The sequence below is a fragment of the Pseudophryne corroboree genome, chromosome 4 (genome assembly GCF_028390025.1).
Source record: "Pseudophryne corroboree isolate aPseCor3 chromosome 4, aPseCor3.hap2, whole genome shotgun sequence".
NCBI lineage: Eukaryota > Metazoa > Chordata > Amphibia > Anura > Myobatrachidae > Pseudophryne > Pseudophryne corroboree.
Genome location: NC_086447.1, coordinates 900,365,363 through 900,380,696, shown reverse-complemented (window position 1 = coordinate 900,380,696; position 15,334 = coordinate 900,365,363). Strand labels below are relative to the sequence as shown.

General features: G+C 49.2%; 1 protein-coding gene across 1 annotated transcript in view; it reads right to left on the bottom strand.

Moving 5' to 3' along the window:
* PLB1 (phospholipase B1) overlaps window positions 1–15,334 on the bottom strand; it is a 191,824-nt gene that overhangs the window by 131,075 nt on the left and 45,415 nt on the right. The window contains exons 16-19 of the mRNA XM_063919416.1: window positions 14,786–14,829; window positions 7,696–7,804; window positions 5,205–5,256; window positions 3,348–3,428 (exon numbers count right to left, since the gene is read on the bottom strand). Coding sequence (XP_063775486.1) covers window positions 3,348–3,428; window positions 5,205–5,256; window positions 7,696–7,804; window positions 14,786–14,829 — 286 coding nt within the window. The remainder of the gene's footprint in view (window positions 1–3,347; window positions 3,429–5,204; window positions 5,257–7,695; window positions 7,805–14,785; window positions 14,830–15,334) is intronic.

Here is a 15,334-nt window from a genome sequence, read left to right as displayed (position 1 = left end):
TGTGCCATCGGTCCAATGATAAATCTAGGACATTATTGAAATCGCCCAAGCATATCACAGGGGTGGTAGGAGATGGAGCAACAAAAGAGGCAGCCTGCTGCAGTACGGCATATGAAAATGGAGGGGGAACATACACCGCTAGAATATAATAGGGCTGAGAACTCAGTTTACATTCCATAAATACAAATCTTCCACAGGGGTCAGTTTTGATCGATACCAATTCAAATTGCACTGATTTTTTTAATCAGTATCGAGACACCCCTAGAGAAGGAAGAATGCGAGGCATGGTAAGCCCATCCCACCCAGGCCCGTCTTAATGATAATAATCTATTCCCCTCCAAGTGGGTCTCACTGAGGCATGCAACGTCCGGGTCATATTTTTTAATCATATTTAAAACCAAAGAGCGTTTGATTTTGTTATTCAGACCCCGGACATTCCATGCCAGAAATTTCAGGTTAATCATGACCCCATATAGACTCTATGTGTCTCCCGGATAGACATGTCCCTAAAACATAACTGAGAATCAACATTAGCAACACCAACATCACTTGACGTACGTAAGCCCTGCGTAATAAGTCTGAATCATTAAGCATCCTCGCATCAAGAAAAACTTAGGTAAGAAAAATAACAAACTAAAGAAAGAAAACCAAAACCAACAGCGAAGGGAGCCGCAACCGGCAGCCTCCCAATTATCCCTCCCCTCCCCGTACACCTCCCCGAACTTCGGCATACTTTCTTCCCAAACCAGCAACCTACGCTTCCAAGTGCTAAGAGAGGCCTAGATTCCCGACTAAACCTCTAACCCCTCTCTAGTCAACACCACTTGGACTTAAAAGTCTTGAGCCACCAATGCAAAGGAGGGGGGCTCCCCGATCCATGATCATTCCCTCCGATAGATCAGGCCTCAGCCTCCGTATCTCAGGAGATCAGTCCGGAGCTATCTGCCGGGCACCCGGTGCAAATCTGTCCAGCCATTGTGCCGCTTCTCTGGGGGTATTGAAAAACTTGGTCTCCCCATCCGCCACAACTCTGAGCCTTGAAGGAAATAGCATGGAATAGGAGATGTTAAGGTCCCGTAGACGCCGTTTTATGGGCATAAACTGGGCTCGGTCCTTCTGGACGTCTGCGGCAAAATCCGGGAAGGCCGACACCTTAACTCCATTACGGACCAACGGGCCCTTCGTACGCCCTAGGCGGAGAACTGAGTCCCGGTCTTTGTAATGTAGGAATTTGGCGATGAAGGTGCGAGGAGGGGCACCAGGAGGTAACGGCCGAGATGGTATCCTATGTGCACGCTCCACCGTAAATTGGGCGGTAAAGGACTCAGCCCCATACATCTCCTTAAGCCAAGATTCGAGAAAGTCCTCCGGCTGTGAGCCCTCTTCTCTTTCAGGCAGGCCTACAAAACGTACATTATTCCTGCGCAGCCGTCCTTTCATATCTAAGAGCTTGGTCTGAAGGGAGGAAACCTGCTGGGTCACCGTAGACACGGATTGTTTCAGGGGGCCACACATATCTTCCAGGTTGGAGATCCGTGTCTCCGCCTCCCCCACTCTCTCACGAATACGCTGAACATCTTGTCTGAGTAAGGAGAGGTCGCACTGCACCTTTTCCATCTTATCGGAGAGACGCTGTTCGCTGCCAGCTATAGCCTCCAGCACCTGCTGAATAGACGGCGCCTCTGCCACCTCTAGGGAACCGTCCGCGGACACAGAGGGGGGGTTCGAGTGGGTTGGAGAGGCTCCCTGAGAAGGAGCCAATGACACCCTGGGATTGGATTGCCTGGCATATCTTTCTAGTTTGGCCGCGGCCGCACTCTGGCCGCCCTTAACCATATCGTGCAGGAGCAGTCACCCTACCCCAGGGCAGGGTTTTTAGAATAGAATAGAGTGTAGGTAGATGGCGGCAGCAGCAAGGACGTACACAATCAGTGGCGGGTAGCACCCGTGCCTGGTCCTTATGTCCAAATATCAATGGGTAGAAAATGCAGACTTGTGTAGCAGCGGCAGCAATAATATGGACAGAAGTATTGAAGATGGAGTAGTCTCAGGAGGCAGGGGTAGGATATTGGTGTGTAACACACTGTTGGATATTAGTGCAGCGTAGCCAGATCCTGTCTATATGCAGCCTCCCTGTGGTAGAATGGGAGAGCTGCGCAGCGTGAACACCTAACGGTGTCTCCAACTCTGTGCTGATATATATGATATAGATAGAGTGAGGCTGATATTGGGTGAGATCAGCAGACAATAGGGTCTCAGAGTTCATAAGACAGAGAGCAAGTCACTGGAGAGTCTCATCAGGCAGCCCCTGATATGTGCAGGCATGGGCAGCAGCCTCTGTGAACCCCTCCTAAAATGGCCGCAGTGTCTCTTCCCCAGGAGTACCTGCCAAACGTCCTGGCTTCAGGGTCCCTGGTCCCAGCTCACGAGGCAGAGGAGAGGAAAGGCTGTCTTTCCCCCAGAGTCTTCCGGCGGCGTCTGGCGTCAGCAGCAGCCCGCCGCACGAGCTCCGGGCGTCCCGCGGCCGATGCCGCCAAAATCGAGGCCGGGGATCCGGAGGAGTTGTAGGCCGCAGGGCCGGCGGCGGTGATTTGCGCCTCTACGGGACCCGGAGACCACGGATCCACACACCCGTCGGTGCCCAGCAGCACAGGGTGAGCGCTTCAGCCGGGCAGAGCACCAGGGGGAGTCAGGATGTATTCAGGAGGTTAGGTAGCCGGGGAGCTCCCGAGACTTGCTGCCTACTCCTCAGCCGCCGTGGCCACGCCGTCCACTGTAGTAAGATACTTAATAGATCTTCCACATAGTCCAGGTTAGCTTCTCCATAGAGAAATATCAGGTTACAGGACTTTCAAATAATCCAGGGAGATTAAATTTGTTTAGCAGCTCAGAGCATATATCCATATATGTATTAAACCAATACAGGATCAGACTGATTACAACCCACATCAGAGTTTCCAGTAAGACAGTCTATAAGGGCTGAAACATCCGAACAGCACTAGTCAAAGAATCAAGAAAGATTCTAAATATATTTGCAGCAATTAGGATTCAGAATGAAGCCCAGCACAATGAGACCTAATGTGCACATCTAACTGGTTACCAGGAGACTGATTGGAGCTCAAAGAACTAACCTGACCATGACCTAATAATCTGTGCTGTATACGGTTCTAACACACACACATCATTTCCAACAGTTAGGATACACCGACACCCAGCTTCCTGCTATTGGCCTCCTCTTCTGTTACATCATGCCCTGTAGCGCATGGCACAGAGACGACCGAAACCTGACACGTTTCTGACAGCAGAAGTGCTCTAGTACAGGAACGCCTCAAAAAATTATCACTTACCGGGTTCTTGCAGATGCCGCAGAGGTCATTCCCTCCTATGAATATAGTCAGGAGTTTCCAGTCTTCTGTATAGTTAATGGTCTAAATGGAAAAATACAAGTAGCAGATTCACAAATTTTTACAAATATTTTACTTAGCATTTACAAAGAAACACAGTACAGAATGAGTATGCAGAAACGTCCACAGAAAGAAGCCATAATAAATATAGATAAAAATAATAAAATAAAATTATAAATTATATTTATATTTTATTATATAAATATAATTTATAATTTTATTTTATTAGTTCTGCTTAATAAATTATTTAGCAGAACTATATCCTCCTTATGTGATAACATTGTGTTTAAGAGTGTGGGAGAAAATTTTGATGTTCAGAAACTCAGCATTGACTGGAGGTTGATACGTGAACGTAGTTCTCCCAGTGGGTAGATCCGGGGGGAATACACTCACGCGGGAGGGGGCCATGGGTGGTCACACACACTACCTGGCTCCCAACGCTGGCTGCAGAAGACACTGTTTCGGAAGGTAATTACAGACTAAGGGGGACATTTACTAAGCAGTGATAAGAGTGAACCAGTGGAGAAGTGCCCATGGCAACCAATCAGCACTGAAGTAACATCTAGAATTTGCATACTATAAAATTATACAGACTTTCTGATTTGTTGATGGGGCCACTTCTCCACTGGCTCACTTCTCAGCTCTTATCACTGCTTAGTCCCCCTAAGCGCCTTATTCAGGTTTGTAAGAAAACCCAAAAAATAAGCAATTTGGCAAAACCATGTGCACTGCAGGTATGGCAGATGTAACATGTGCAGAGAGAGTTAGATTTGGGTGGGGTGTGTTCAAACTGAAATCTAAATTGCAGTGTAAAAATAAATCAGTCAGTATTTACCCTGCACAGAAACAATTTAACCCACCCAAATCTAAATCTTTTTGCATGTTAAATGTGCTCCACCTGAAGTGCAACATGGTTATAGGGGGTCATTCCGAGTTGATCGTAGCTGTGCTAAATTTAGCACAGCTACGATCTTCTTACCAGACATGCGGGTGGACGCCCAGCACAGGGCTAGCCTGCCCCGCATATCAGTCCGCCCCCCCCTCGCAGAAGTGCAAAGGCATCGCACAGCGGCGATGCCTTTGCACTTCAAGAGTAGCTCCCGACCAGCGCAGCTTTAGCATGCTGGCCGGGAGCTACTCGTCGCTCCCCAGGCCGCCCGCCCCCCGTTCGGTCCGGCTGCGTCTGCGTTGGCCGGACCAAACCCACGAAACGGCGGCCAAAAGCCACCGTTCCACCCCCTCCCACCCAGCGATCGCCTCTGCTTGTCAATCAGGCAGAGGCGATCGCATCCCTGCTACGGCCTTCGGCCATCTGGCATGCACCGGCGCACTACGGCGCCGTCGCATGCGCAGCAGGGACTCGTTCGCTCTGCTGCGTTAAAACGCTGCGAATGAACGGGTCAGAATGACCCCCATAACCCCTTAATTACGCTAATTGGAAGCATACAATTGCTTAATTAGTCCGGGCAGGGGGTGCTGCTGGGGTGCTAGAGCAAGTCCGCTCAGTTTTTACCTATAACTAACATGGATGTCCATCACCATGCGTGAAAAAAGACTCAGTGATTTCTATAAAAATCACCATGTCTCATTTTCTGCCCTGTAATTGAATAGCAAAACCCCACAGCTGCAGGAAAACCCCCACCTCGTGTTTTTTTTTAATCTCCAGGCCTTAATTGAAGTCACCCCTAACTGTCTTAGTAGTCCCCCAATTAGTCCCCCATCACCTCGGTACACCTAAAGATACTACCAGCACTCCTGTCACTAACACATCATAGTTTGCATGGTACTCACTCCTAGAGCGTTCATCTGCTTCATCCTCGTCACCAATGCCGTGGCCTGACTGAGCATATCTCTGCGGAGTACAGGAAGGTGGAGAGGGGACAATAATTCCTTGTGAGATAGCGTTAGTTTACCCCTAGATATCGGTACAAAATATAAATCTGTCTCTGCACATGTTACATCTGCGTCCCCTGCAGCATGTTTTTACCCAGAGTTACTTGCACTTTTGACAATTACTCCCAAATCAGAATCAGGCCCAAACTATGTGTGTAAGTATGGAGGCAGAAGCATATATTCGCCTGTATGCTTAGTTGTATGCATCTTTGTGTCTAGACCTGGCCTATCCGCAAGGGCAAAGACAGCTCTGCCGGGCCCCAGTACTGGGAGGGGGCGTGGTCAATGGGGGAGGTGTGGCCAGACCCACTCCTTAGAAAATGTTAAAAAGAAAGGCTATATGTGGCCGCACAGGGGGCGGATGGTCAGACGCACGGGTGAGATTGCATCCCCCGCATATCACGCAGGGAGAGGACTGACTGCTTCTGACTTTCCCACCAGCATGCAGCAGCCAGTTTCTCTCTTTGTCCAAAGTGCCTCTGTCTGCAACGGGGAGGGGGATGGGAAACAGGGGGACCCAGGCCCCTCCAACATGCCTGGGACAAGGTAAAGAGTAACCCCCCCACCACTGCGTCACTACCTATCCATGTGCTAGGGTTGATGCCCATCAGCACCAGGGCGCACTTACATCAGTCGTATCCTTGGTAAAGAAAATAGGTCTGAAAACAACTGGATTTAAACTTGCAGCTGCTGAAACTCTGCATGGCGTGCTATAAAACGCATATGGCGCCACACCGCCCGGAGCATTTCACTGGGTCAGAGCACCACTTTGTCATTTTATCTTGTGTTTGTCCATGTATTACCCAGTCTACAAGTGGGAAGTGGTAGAACAGTCTGGCTGATCAGATAGTCAGAATGTCCACAGCAGTACAGAGTTTTTCAGAAGGTAATTGTGATCTTCTGGGAGGCAGTGACCTGTCCATTCATGTGGCTATCTGAGTGATGACAGGGCTGCATGTGACAGGGGCAGTGACATGATGTGAGGAGGGGAATGGAGACAGCAGGAAGGCACAGATTGAGAGTTATATAGTGGGAGGAGCAGGGTCCCAGCAGCACAGAGTATATCAGGAGATGAGTGATGTGTCAGTGAGGACAGGGCTGCATGTGACAGGGGCAGTGACATGATGTGAGGAGGGGAATGGGGGCAGCAGGAAGCCACAGACTGAGAGTTACATACTGGGAGGAGCAGGGTCCCCAGCAGCACAGAGTATATCAGGAGATGAGTGATGTGTCAGTGAGGACAGGGCTGCATGTGACAGGGGCAGTGACATGATGTGAGGAAGGGAATGGAGGCAGTAGGAAGCCACAGACTGGGAGTTATATAGTGGGAGGAGCAGGGTCCCCAGCAGCACAGAGTATATCAGGAGATGAGTGATGTGTCAGTGAGGACAGGGCTGCATGTGACAGGGGCAGTGACATGATGTGAGGAGCGGAATGGAGGCAGCAGGGAGCCACAGACTGAGAGTTATATATTGGGAGGAGCAGGGTCTCCAGCAGCACAGAGTATATCAGGAGATGAGTGATATGTCAGTGAGGACAGGGCTGCATGTGACAGGAGCAGTGACATGATGTGAGGAGGGGAATGGAGACAGCAGGAAGCCACAGACTGAGAGTTACATACTGGGAGGAGCAGGGTCCCCAGCAGCACAGAGTATATCAGGAGATGAGTGATGTGTCAGTGAGGACAGGCTGCATGTGACAGGGGCAGTGACATGATGTGAGGAGGAGAATGGAGGCAGCAGGAAGCCACAGACTGAGAGTTACATAGTGGGAGGAGCAGGGTCCCCAGCAGCACAGAGTATATCAGGAGATGAGTGATGTGTCAGTGAGGACAGGGCTGCATGTGACAGGGGCAGTGACATGATGTGAGGAGGGGAATAGGGGCAGCAGGAAGCCACAGACTGAGAGTTACATAGTGGGAGGAGCAGGGTCCCCAGCAGCACAGAGTATATCAGGAGATGAGTGATATGTCAGTGAGGACAGGGCTGCATGTGACAGGGGCAGTGACATGATGTGAGGAGGAGAATGGAGGCAGCAGGAAGCCACAGACTGAGAGTTACATAGTGGGAGGAGCAGGGTCCCCAGCAGCACAGAGTATATCAGGAGATGAGTGATGTGTCAGTGAGGACAGGGCTGCATGTGACAGGGGCAGTGACATGATGTGAGGAGGAGAATGGAGGCAGCAGGAAGCCACAGACTGAGAGTTATATAGTGGGAGGAGCAGTGTCTCCAGCAGCACAGAGTATATCAGGAGATGAGTGATGTGTCAGTGAGGACAGAGCCAGGGGCTGTGACATGATGTGAGGAGGGGAATGGTGACAGCAGGAAACCACAGACTGTGGAAACTGGAAAGAGCTGCGTAATTATTTCCCAGCCTATGACGTTATCCCCAACGTACTCTGAATTTGCTCCTGGCACGGCCCGGTTTAGCTTTGACCTCGGAAGACCATTAGGCCCTTTTCCAAGTGAGTATCCTTCAATATCCGGATTAAACTGTCGGAAAATGTCTGCAATACAAATACGTTGATTATACGTTTTTTTGTCTTCTGTCGGATTTAATTTGTTACAAATTCCAGATTAATAACTAAGCCCATGATTTTTTTTCGACTATTGGAGGATACAAAAACATAGCCCTGCAGGTTCCACCCACTTTATCACAAGCTCAGTCTATTAAAACCACACTGCCATCTGCATAAGAAATTTTACTGATGCCCCCCAAGGGATTGTTACCAGCAGCTCTTTTCCTTCAGTTTCTCCATCCCTCTTACAGCCCCTTCGTCCGGTAGAACTTTGAGGACAGGATGCAGCAACATCGCATTTCACATGCATTGCGCCACTGATTGCAAGCGTATCACAGTTTGTTGACGTTGTATACCGGTACAATTACAGCTGAAAGCACAAAGGACGAGTCTCCCAATAAGAGCTACCCTTTGTGATATAAGGACTTCCGACTTTATGACCCAGGAATCCTACTGCGCAGGCAGCCAGCGCATGCCTGAGCCGGGAGGGATCGGATAAGCTTCTGTTAGGCAACACCATCTATGTCAGGAATCGACTTACCAGGCTGACATCCGTCCGCCGCTGCGGACTCCGTCCTGGCTCCCTGCGGTCACCTGTCACCTATGCCCCTGCCATGGGACATCATCAAGGGCCTAGGAACACTCCTGAGACAGCGGGCGTGTAGCGCGCCGCGTTCCCGCTAGGCCGCGGCGTGGGCGCCGCCATGACAGTCTGCAAACAGCCAGTATACTGCGGCCAATCCGGTGCTTGGCCGCACCCACCTTCCTTCACTCACCCAATCCCTGTGCACCATGGGGTACATAAGAGACTGCAGGATCAGTCTGCAGGCATCCTGGACTTTGTGTCATTCCTGCGACCCATATGAAAGGATCGGTTCCTGTTGCTCCTGTGTTCCTGGCTCTCTGGTTAAAGACTTGTATTCCTGGTTACTCTGCACAGCTCCGTGGAACTTCAAGGCCCAGCAATACCTGCAACCTGCAAACAAGGCTTCACACTCATCACCACCTTGTGTGCTTCAGCCTGCAGTTGAGACTGACTCCAGGTGTGTTTCATTCCTCCACCTGTGATACAGCTTGCTGCTGCCAGTGCTTCATCACCTGCACTGTGAAGTCAGACTCCTGCCTCTGCTCAGGTTTGCCATTCTACATCTTGCTGCCTAAAGTTTCCTGTTTTAAAACCTGCATTGGTTTCCAAACCAGAACCATTTCACAAGCACCCGTTCTTCTGTTTATTATATTACCGGTTATTATTTCCTCAAGTCATCTGTCATCCAGTGCCATAGACTTTCAGTTATCATGCTGAGTGATTGACTTTATTCATCTGTTATTATTGTTTCTGCTACCATTCTGTATAATATCATCTGCCAAATAAATACCATTGCGCTCATGCGCAGGAACGTTATCCAGCCTCCTCGTTTTCTCCCATCTACCTCCACTGACCCACTAGCGCCCCCTCCGGGGACACAGTCCAAACACAATCTGACAGTAAGTCCAGGATCGATGGACTCGGATGGTGGACGGAGTGTGGGGTCAGAGGCCTTGCAAAATCTGGTCTCTCGTCTGGATGGTCAAGAGGTTGCGCAGCAGCAGATGCTTCAATTCCTGCAAGGGATGTCCTCCCGATTAGATACACTACAGCAATCCCTGCCTAGTGTACTCTCTCCTACTGTTCCTGTTACTCCAGCACCTGCCAGTGCTGTGAGTTCTTCTATGCCGGCTGCATCAGCTCCAGTGTCACGTCTGCACCTGCCCGTGCCGAGCAAGTATGATGGCAGTCCTAAGTTATGTCGCGGGTTTCTCAACCAATGTGAAATACAGTTTGAGTTATTGCCACATAATTTCCCCACGCCAAGATCCAAGGTTGCCTACATCATCTCCTTACTCTCTGGATCTGCTCTGAGTTGGGTGTCTCCTCTGTGGGAACGTGCTGACCCTCTGATTAACAACTACACAGACTTCGTGTCAACCTTCAGACGGATCTTTGACGAGCCTGGTCGTGCGACATCAGCTTCGGCAGACCTGATCCAACTTCGTCAAGGTACCCGAAGCATGGGACAATATGTCATCCAGTTCCAGACGTTGGCTGCAGAGGTTCAGTGGAACAACCAAGCTCTGGTAGCAGCTTTCTGGCACGGACTCTCGGATCGGATCAAGGATGAACTGGCGACCCGTGACATTCCTGTTCAACTGTCTGATTTGATCTCCCTGTGCATTAAGTTGGACTCTCGCATCCGCGAACGCAATAATGAACGCGCTCGGAGTGAGCCACGCAGATCAAGGTTCATACCTTCTGTACAGTTCCAGTCTCCCTCTTCTGACGAGCCTATGCAGATAAATAGGTCCCGCCTAAATCCTGAAGAGCGGGCAAGAAGAATACGTGAGAGACTCTGCCTATACTGTGCTGCTGCGGGCCATCAGATTAACTCCTGCACGGTGCGTTCGGGAAACGCCAGATCCTGACTTGTAAGGGAGGAGTCAAGTTAGGATCTTTCAGTCAAGCTCCTTCTCAACAAGACCTCATCCTTCCAGTGATGCTAGAGACTCCAGTTGGGCTCCAGTCTGCGTCAGCATTAGTGGACTGCGGTGCTGCAGGAAACTTTATCACCCAAGCTGCGGTAAATAAATTTTGTCTATCTACCTGTGAACTTTCTTGTCCAGTTTACATTACTGCTGTGGATGGTAGTCGAATCTCCAAGGGGAACATTTCTCATCAAACTGTTCCAGTGGTTCTGGGAGTTGGATTTCTCCATTCTGAACTGATCAAGTTCCTGGTCATCCCTCAAGCCACCCAGGAGATTGTCTTGGGCATGCCCTGGCTCCAGCTACATAATCCACAGTTTGACTGGTCAACGTTGCAGCTTACCTCATGGGGTTCACATTGTCATCAATCCTGCTTAGCCCAAGTGTGTCCCATTAAGTCTACCGAAGTAAAGACACAGTCAAGTCTCCCAGCAGCTTATCAAGACTTCTCAGACGTCTTCTGTGAAAAGGCTGCTGATATTCTGCCGCCCCATAGGGAATGGGATTGTCCCATCGATCTCCTTCCTGGCAAGAAGCCACCTAGGGGGCGCACCTACCCGTTGTCTGTTCCTGAAACTGAGGCGATGAGTAATTACATCAGAGAGAATCTTCAGAAGGGATTCATCCGTCCGTCATCATCTCCCGCTGGTGCAGGTTTCTTCTTTGTTAAAAAGAAGGATGGAGGACTGCGTCCATGCATTGACTATCGGGGTCTCAATGACATTACTATCAAGAATAGTTATCCATTACCACTCATTACCGAATTATTTGACAGAGTTAAAGGAGCCCGCATCTTCACCAAGTTAGATCTCCGCGGTGCCTATAATCTCATCAGAATCCGGAGTGGTGACGAGTGGAAGACAGCTTTCAACACTCGAGATGGCCATTATGAATACCTGGTAATGCCATTTGGGTTGAGTAATGCTCCAGCAGTGTTCCAACACTTTGTGAACGAAATCTTTCGTGATGTCCTGTATAAGTACCTCGTTGTTTACTTAGATGATATCCTTATCTTCTCCCAAGACCTTCCATCTCATCGTCTACAAGTTTGTGAAGTTCTCCGACGTCTTCGTGAGAACCGGCTCTACGGGAAACTATCTAAATGCACCTTTGAAGTTCCCTCTATACCCTTCCTGGGTTATATAATTTCCGGATCGGATCTTCAGATGGACCCGACAAAATTGGAAGCTATTGCCAATTGGTCCATTCCAAACTCTCTCAAGTCTATCCAGCGATTCCTGGGTTTCGCCAACTACTATAGAAAATTTATTCGAGGATTCTCCACTATCATCGCTCCTATTACCAACCTGACTCGGAAAGGGGCAGACCATTCCAACTGGTCAGAAGAAGCCTTGGCAGCCTTCCAGAAGATCAAGCTAGCCTTTATGTCTGCTCCAGTGCTGTCTCAGCCAGATGTCAACAGACCATTCGAGTTGGAGGTAGATGCCTCTACAGTTGGGGTTGGAGCTGTTCTCTCCCAGAAGGGATCCGATGGGAAAGTCCACCCTTGTGGATTTTATTCTCGAAAGTTTCTTCCTGCAGAAGCTAACTACTCCGTGGGAGATCAAGAACTACTGGCGATCAAGCTGGCTCTTGAGGAATGGAGATATCTCCTAGAAGGGGCCAAACATCCGTTTAATATCTACACGGATCATAAAAACCTGCTATATTTAAAGGCAGCTCAGTGCCTTAACCCTCGCCAGTCCAGATGGGCTATGTTTTTCTCACGTTTTAATTTCAAGCTTCATTTCCGCCCAGGTTCACAGAATGTGAAAGCCGACGCGTTATCTCGATCCATGGAATCTGAAGAAGGAACATCTGACTCAGTGCCACATTCCATCCTGAGTCCCGTGGTTTTCGCTGCATCTCAAGTCTCCCCAGCTCCTCCTCCTGGTAAGACTTTTGTTTCCCCAGATCTCCGTCCCAAGTTGCTATCTTGGGCCCATCAATCCAAGTTCACTGGTCATCCTGGGGTCCTGAAGACCTTCAAGTTCCTTTCTGCTACATATTGGTGGCCAAAGATGAAAATGGACATCCAGGATTTCGTGGCATCCTGTCCTAAATGTGTGCAGCACAAGACTCCTCGTCAGTCTCCAGCAGGTCAGTTACAACCACTGTCTATCCCTAGTCGTCCCTGGTCACACCTGTCCATGGATTTTATCACCGACCTTCCTCCTTCTCAAGGACATAATACCATTTGGGTTGTAGTGGACAGATTCACCAAGATGGCTCATTTTGTTCCTCTCCAGGGTCTCCCTTCTGCCCCAAAACTTGCCCAAATCTTCCTACGGGAGATTTTCCGCTTACATGGTTTACCCTCTGAAATAATATCTGACCGGGGGGTACAGTTTGTAGCGAGGTTTTGGAGGGCCCTCTGTTCTGCCATGCAGGTCAAACTGAAGTTTTCATCTTCATACCATCCTCAGACGAATGGGCAGACAGAGAGGGTCAATCAAGAACTTGAGACTTTTTTAAGATTATATGTTTCATCTTCCCAGGATGACTGGTTCGATCTGCTCCCATGGGCCGAGTTTGCCCACAACTTTCGATACCATACTGCCACTGAAACGACACCATTCTTTGCAGTATATGGGCAACATCCCCGTGTACCTGATTTCCAAGAACTCCCTCATATGGATGTTCCTGCTGCCACTACTGCTCTGACTCAGTTTTCATCTATTTGGAGAAAAATTCACGTTTCCCTCAAAAAGGCCTCCAGTCGGTACAAGGTCTTTGCCGACCGCAAGAGACGTGCGGTTCCCCATTTGAAACCTGGGGACAAGGTTTGGCTATCAACCCGTAACCTCCGTCTCAGGGTCCCATCCATGAAGTTTGCACCACGCTTCATTGGTCCTTACCCTGTCGAAAGAGTCATCAACCCAGTGGCCTATAAATTAAAGTTACCATCTTCCCTTCGTATACCTAACGCTTTTCATATTTCTCTCCTCAGACCTCTAGTCCTAAACCGCTTTCAGAATACTCTTCCAGTAGGTCCCAAGGTTCGAACTCAGCGGGGCGTGGAATTCGAGATCAACAAAATTCTGGACTCCCGTTGCCGGTATGGACGTCTCCAGTACCTGGTCGATTGGTCCGGTTATGGCCCAGAGGAGAGGAGTTGGGTGAATTCGTCCGATGTCCATGCTCCTAGGTTGGTCCGTGTCTTCCACAGCACTCATCCCTTCAAGCCACGTGGGTGTTCGGTGTCCACCCCTAAAGGAGGGGGTACTGTCAGGAATCGACTTACCAGGCTGACATCCGTCCGCCGCTGCGGACTCCGTCCTGGCTCCCTGCAGTCACCTGTCACCTATGCCCCTGCCATGGGACATCATCAAGGGCCTAGGAACACTCCTGAGACAGCGGGCGTGTAGCGCGCCGCGTTCCCGCTAGGCCGCGGCGTGGGCGCCGCCATGACAGTCTGCAAACAGCCAGTATACTGCGGCCAATCCGGTGCTTGGCCGCACCCACCTTCCTTCACTCACCCAATCCCTGTGCACCATGGGGTACATAAGAGACTGCAGGATCAGTCTGCAGGCATCCTGGACTTTGTGTCATTCCTGCGACCCATATGAAAGGATCGGTTCCTGTTGCTCCTGTGTTCCTGGCTCTCTGGTTAAAGACTTGTATTCCTGGTTACTCTGCACAGCTCCGTGGAACTTCAAGGCCCAGCAATACCTGCAACCTGCAAACAAGGCTTCACACTCATCACCACCTTGTGTGCTTCAGCCTGCAGTTGAGACTGACTCCAGGTGTGTTTCATTCCTCCACCTGTGATACAGCTTGCTGCTGCCAGTGCTTCATCACCTGCACTGTGAAGTCAGACTCCTGCCTCTGCTCAGGTTTGCCATTCTACATCTTGCTGCCTAAAGTTTCCTGTTTTAAAACCTGCATTGGTTTCCAAACCAGAACCATTTCACAAGCACCCGTTCTTCTGTTTATTATATTACCGGTTATTATTTCCTCAAGTCATCTGTCATCCAGTGCCATAGACTTTCAGTTATCATGCTGAGTGATTGACTTTATTCATCTGTTATTATTGTTTCTGCTACCATTCTGTATAATATCATCTGCCAAATAAATACCATTGCGCTCATGCGCAGGAACGTTATCCAGCCTCCTCGTTTTCTCCCATCTACCTCCACTGACCCACTAGCGCCCCCTCCGGGGACACAGTCCAAACACAATCTGACAATCTATACATAATGTTGCATAAGGGTCCAAGCTCTAGAAGGTTTTCGAGCTTGGTACATATGGGGAATGCGGTCAAACCTCCATAAATGCCATTTTCAGAGGTTTGACTGCATTTCAGCCTACAGTATGACGCATTCCCACTCTGAGTCAGTCTACTTATAATGTGGTAAAGAAATGCGTCGCTCTTCTAGTACTTTACTTTGAATTACATGTAGAGAAAATACATTTAAATAGTAAAGACAACAAGGTAAGTGTACATACTTGGCAGTGTGGTCGTATTACTGAGGTCTTCATCCCCACCAATGCTATGGGTGGAAAAGAAAGAATGTTAATGAGTAGACCATGTCATGTGTCGGAGTATCAGAAGTGAGAGAAACGCCTCACCATGGTTTGGAATATGTTCTCTCATAAAAGAACATTTGTGAAGTGCAAATTTTTACATATATCGTGCCTAAAAACTGACAATAAATATTCCTCTTAATCTTAAGACTACAAACTGTTTCCTGTCTATTAGGACAATACTCAATAAAGAAAGAGTGCTATCATTCAAAATAGTCAGCAGCTTCCCCTTCCACCTTAGAGGGAAGGTCAGATTTTGAACCTTCTGAATATTGGACCACAACAGATCCAAAAGAGAAAGTAAAGCTGACCTAGTTAAAGACCGAGGCGGTTGGTCCATATAGACATGCGGGAAGGGGGACTATCATTATCCCTTTGACTGAGCCGGGGCAAATAAAAGGGCAAGTCTCAGGAATACTTCTACTCAGGTAATCCAAAGAGGGACTTACAAACTGAACTGTGTCAGTCATG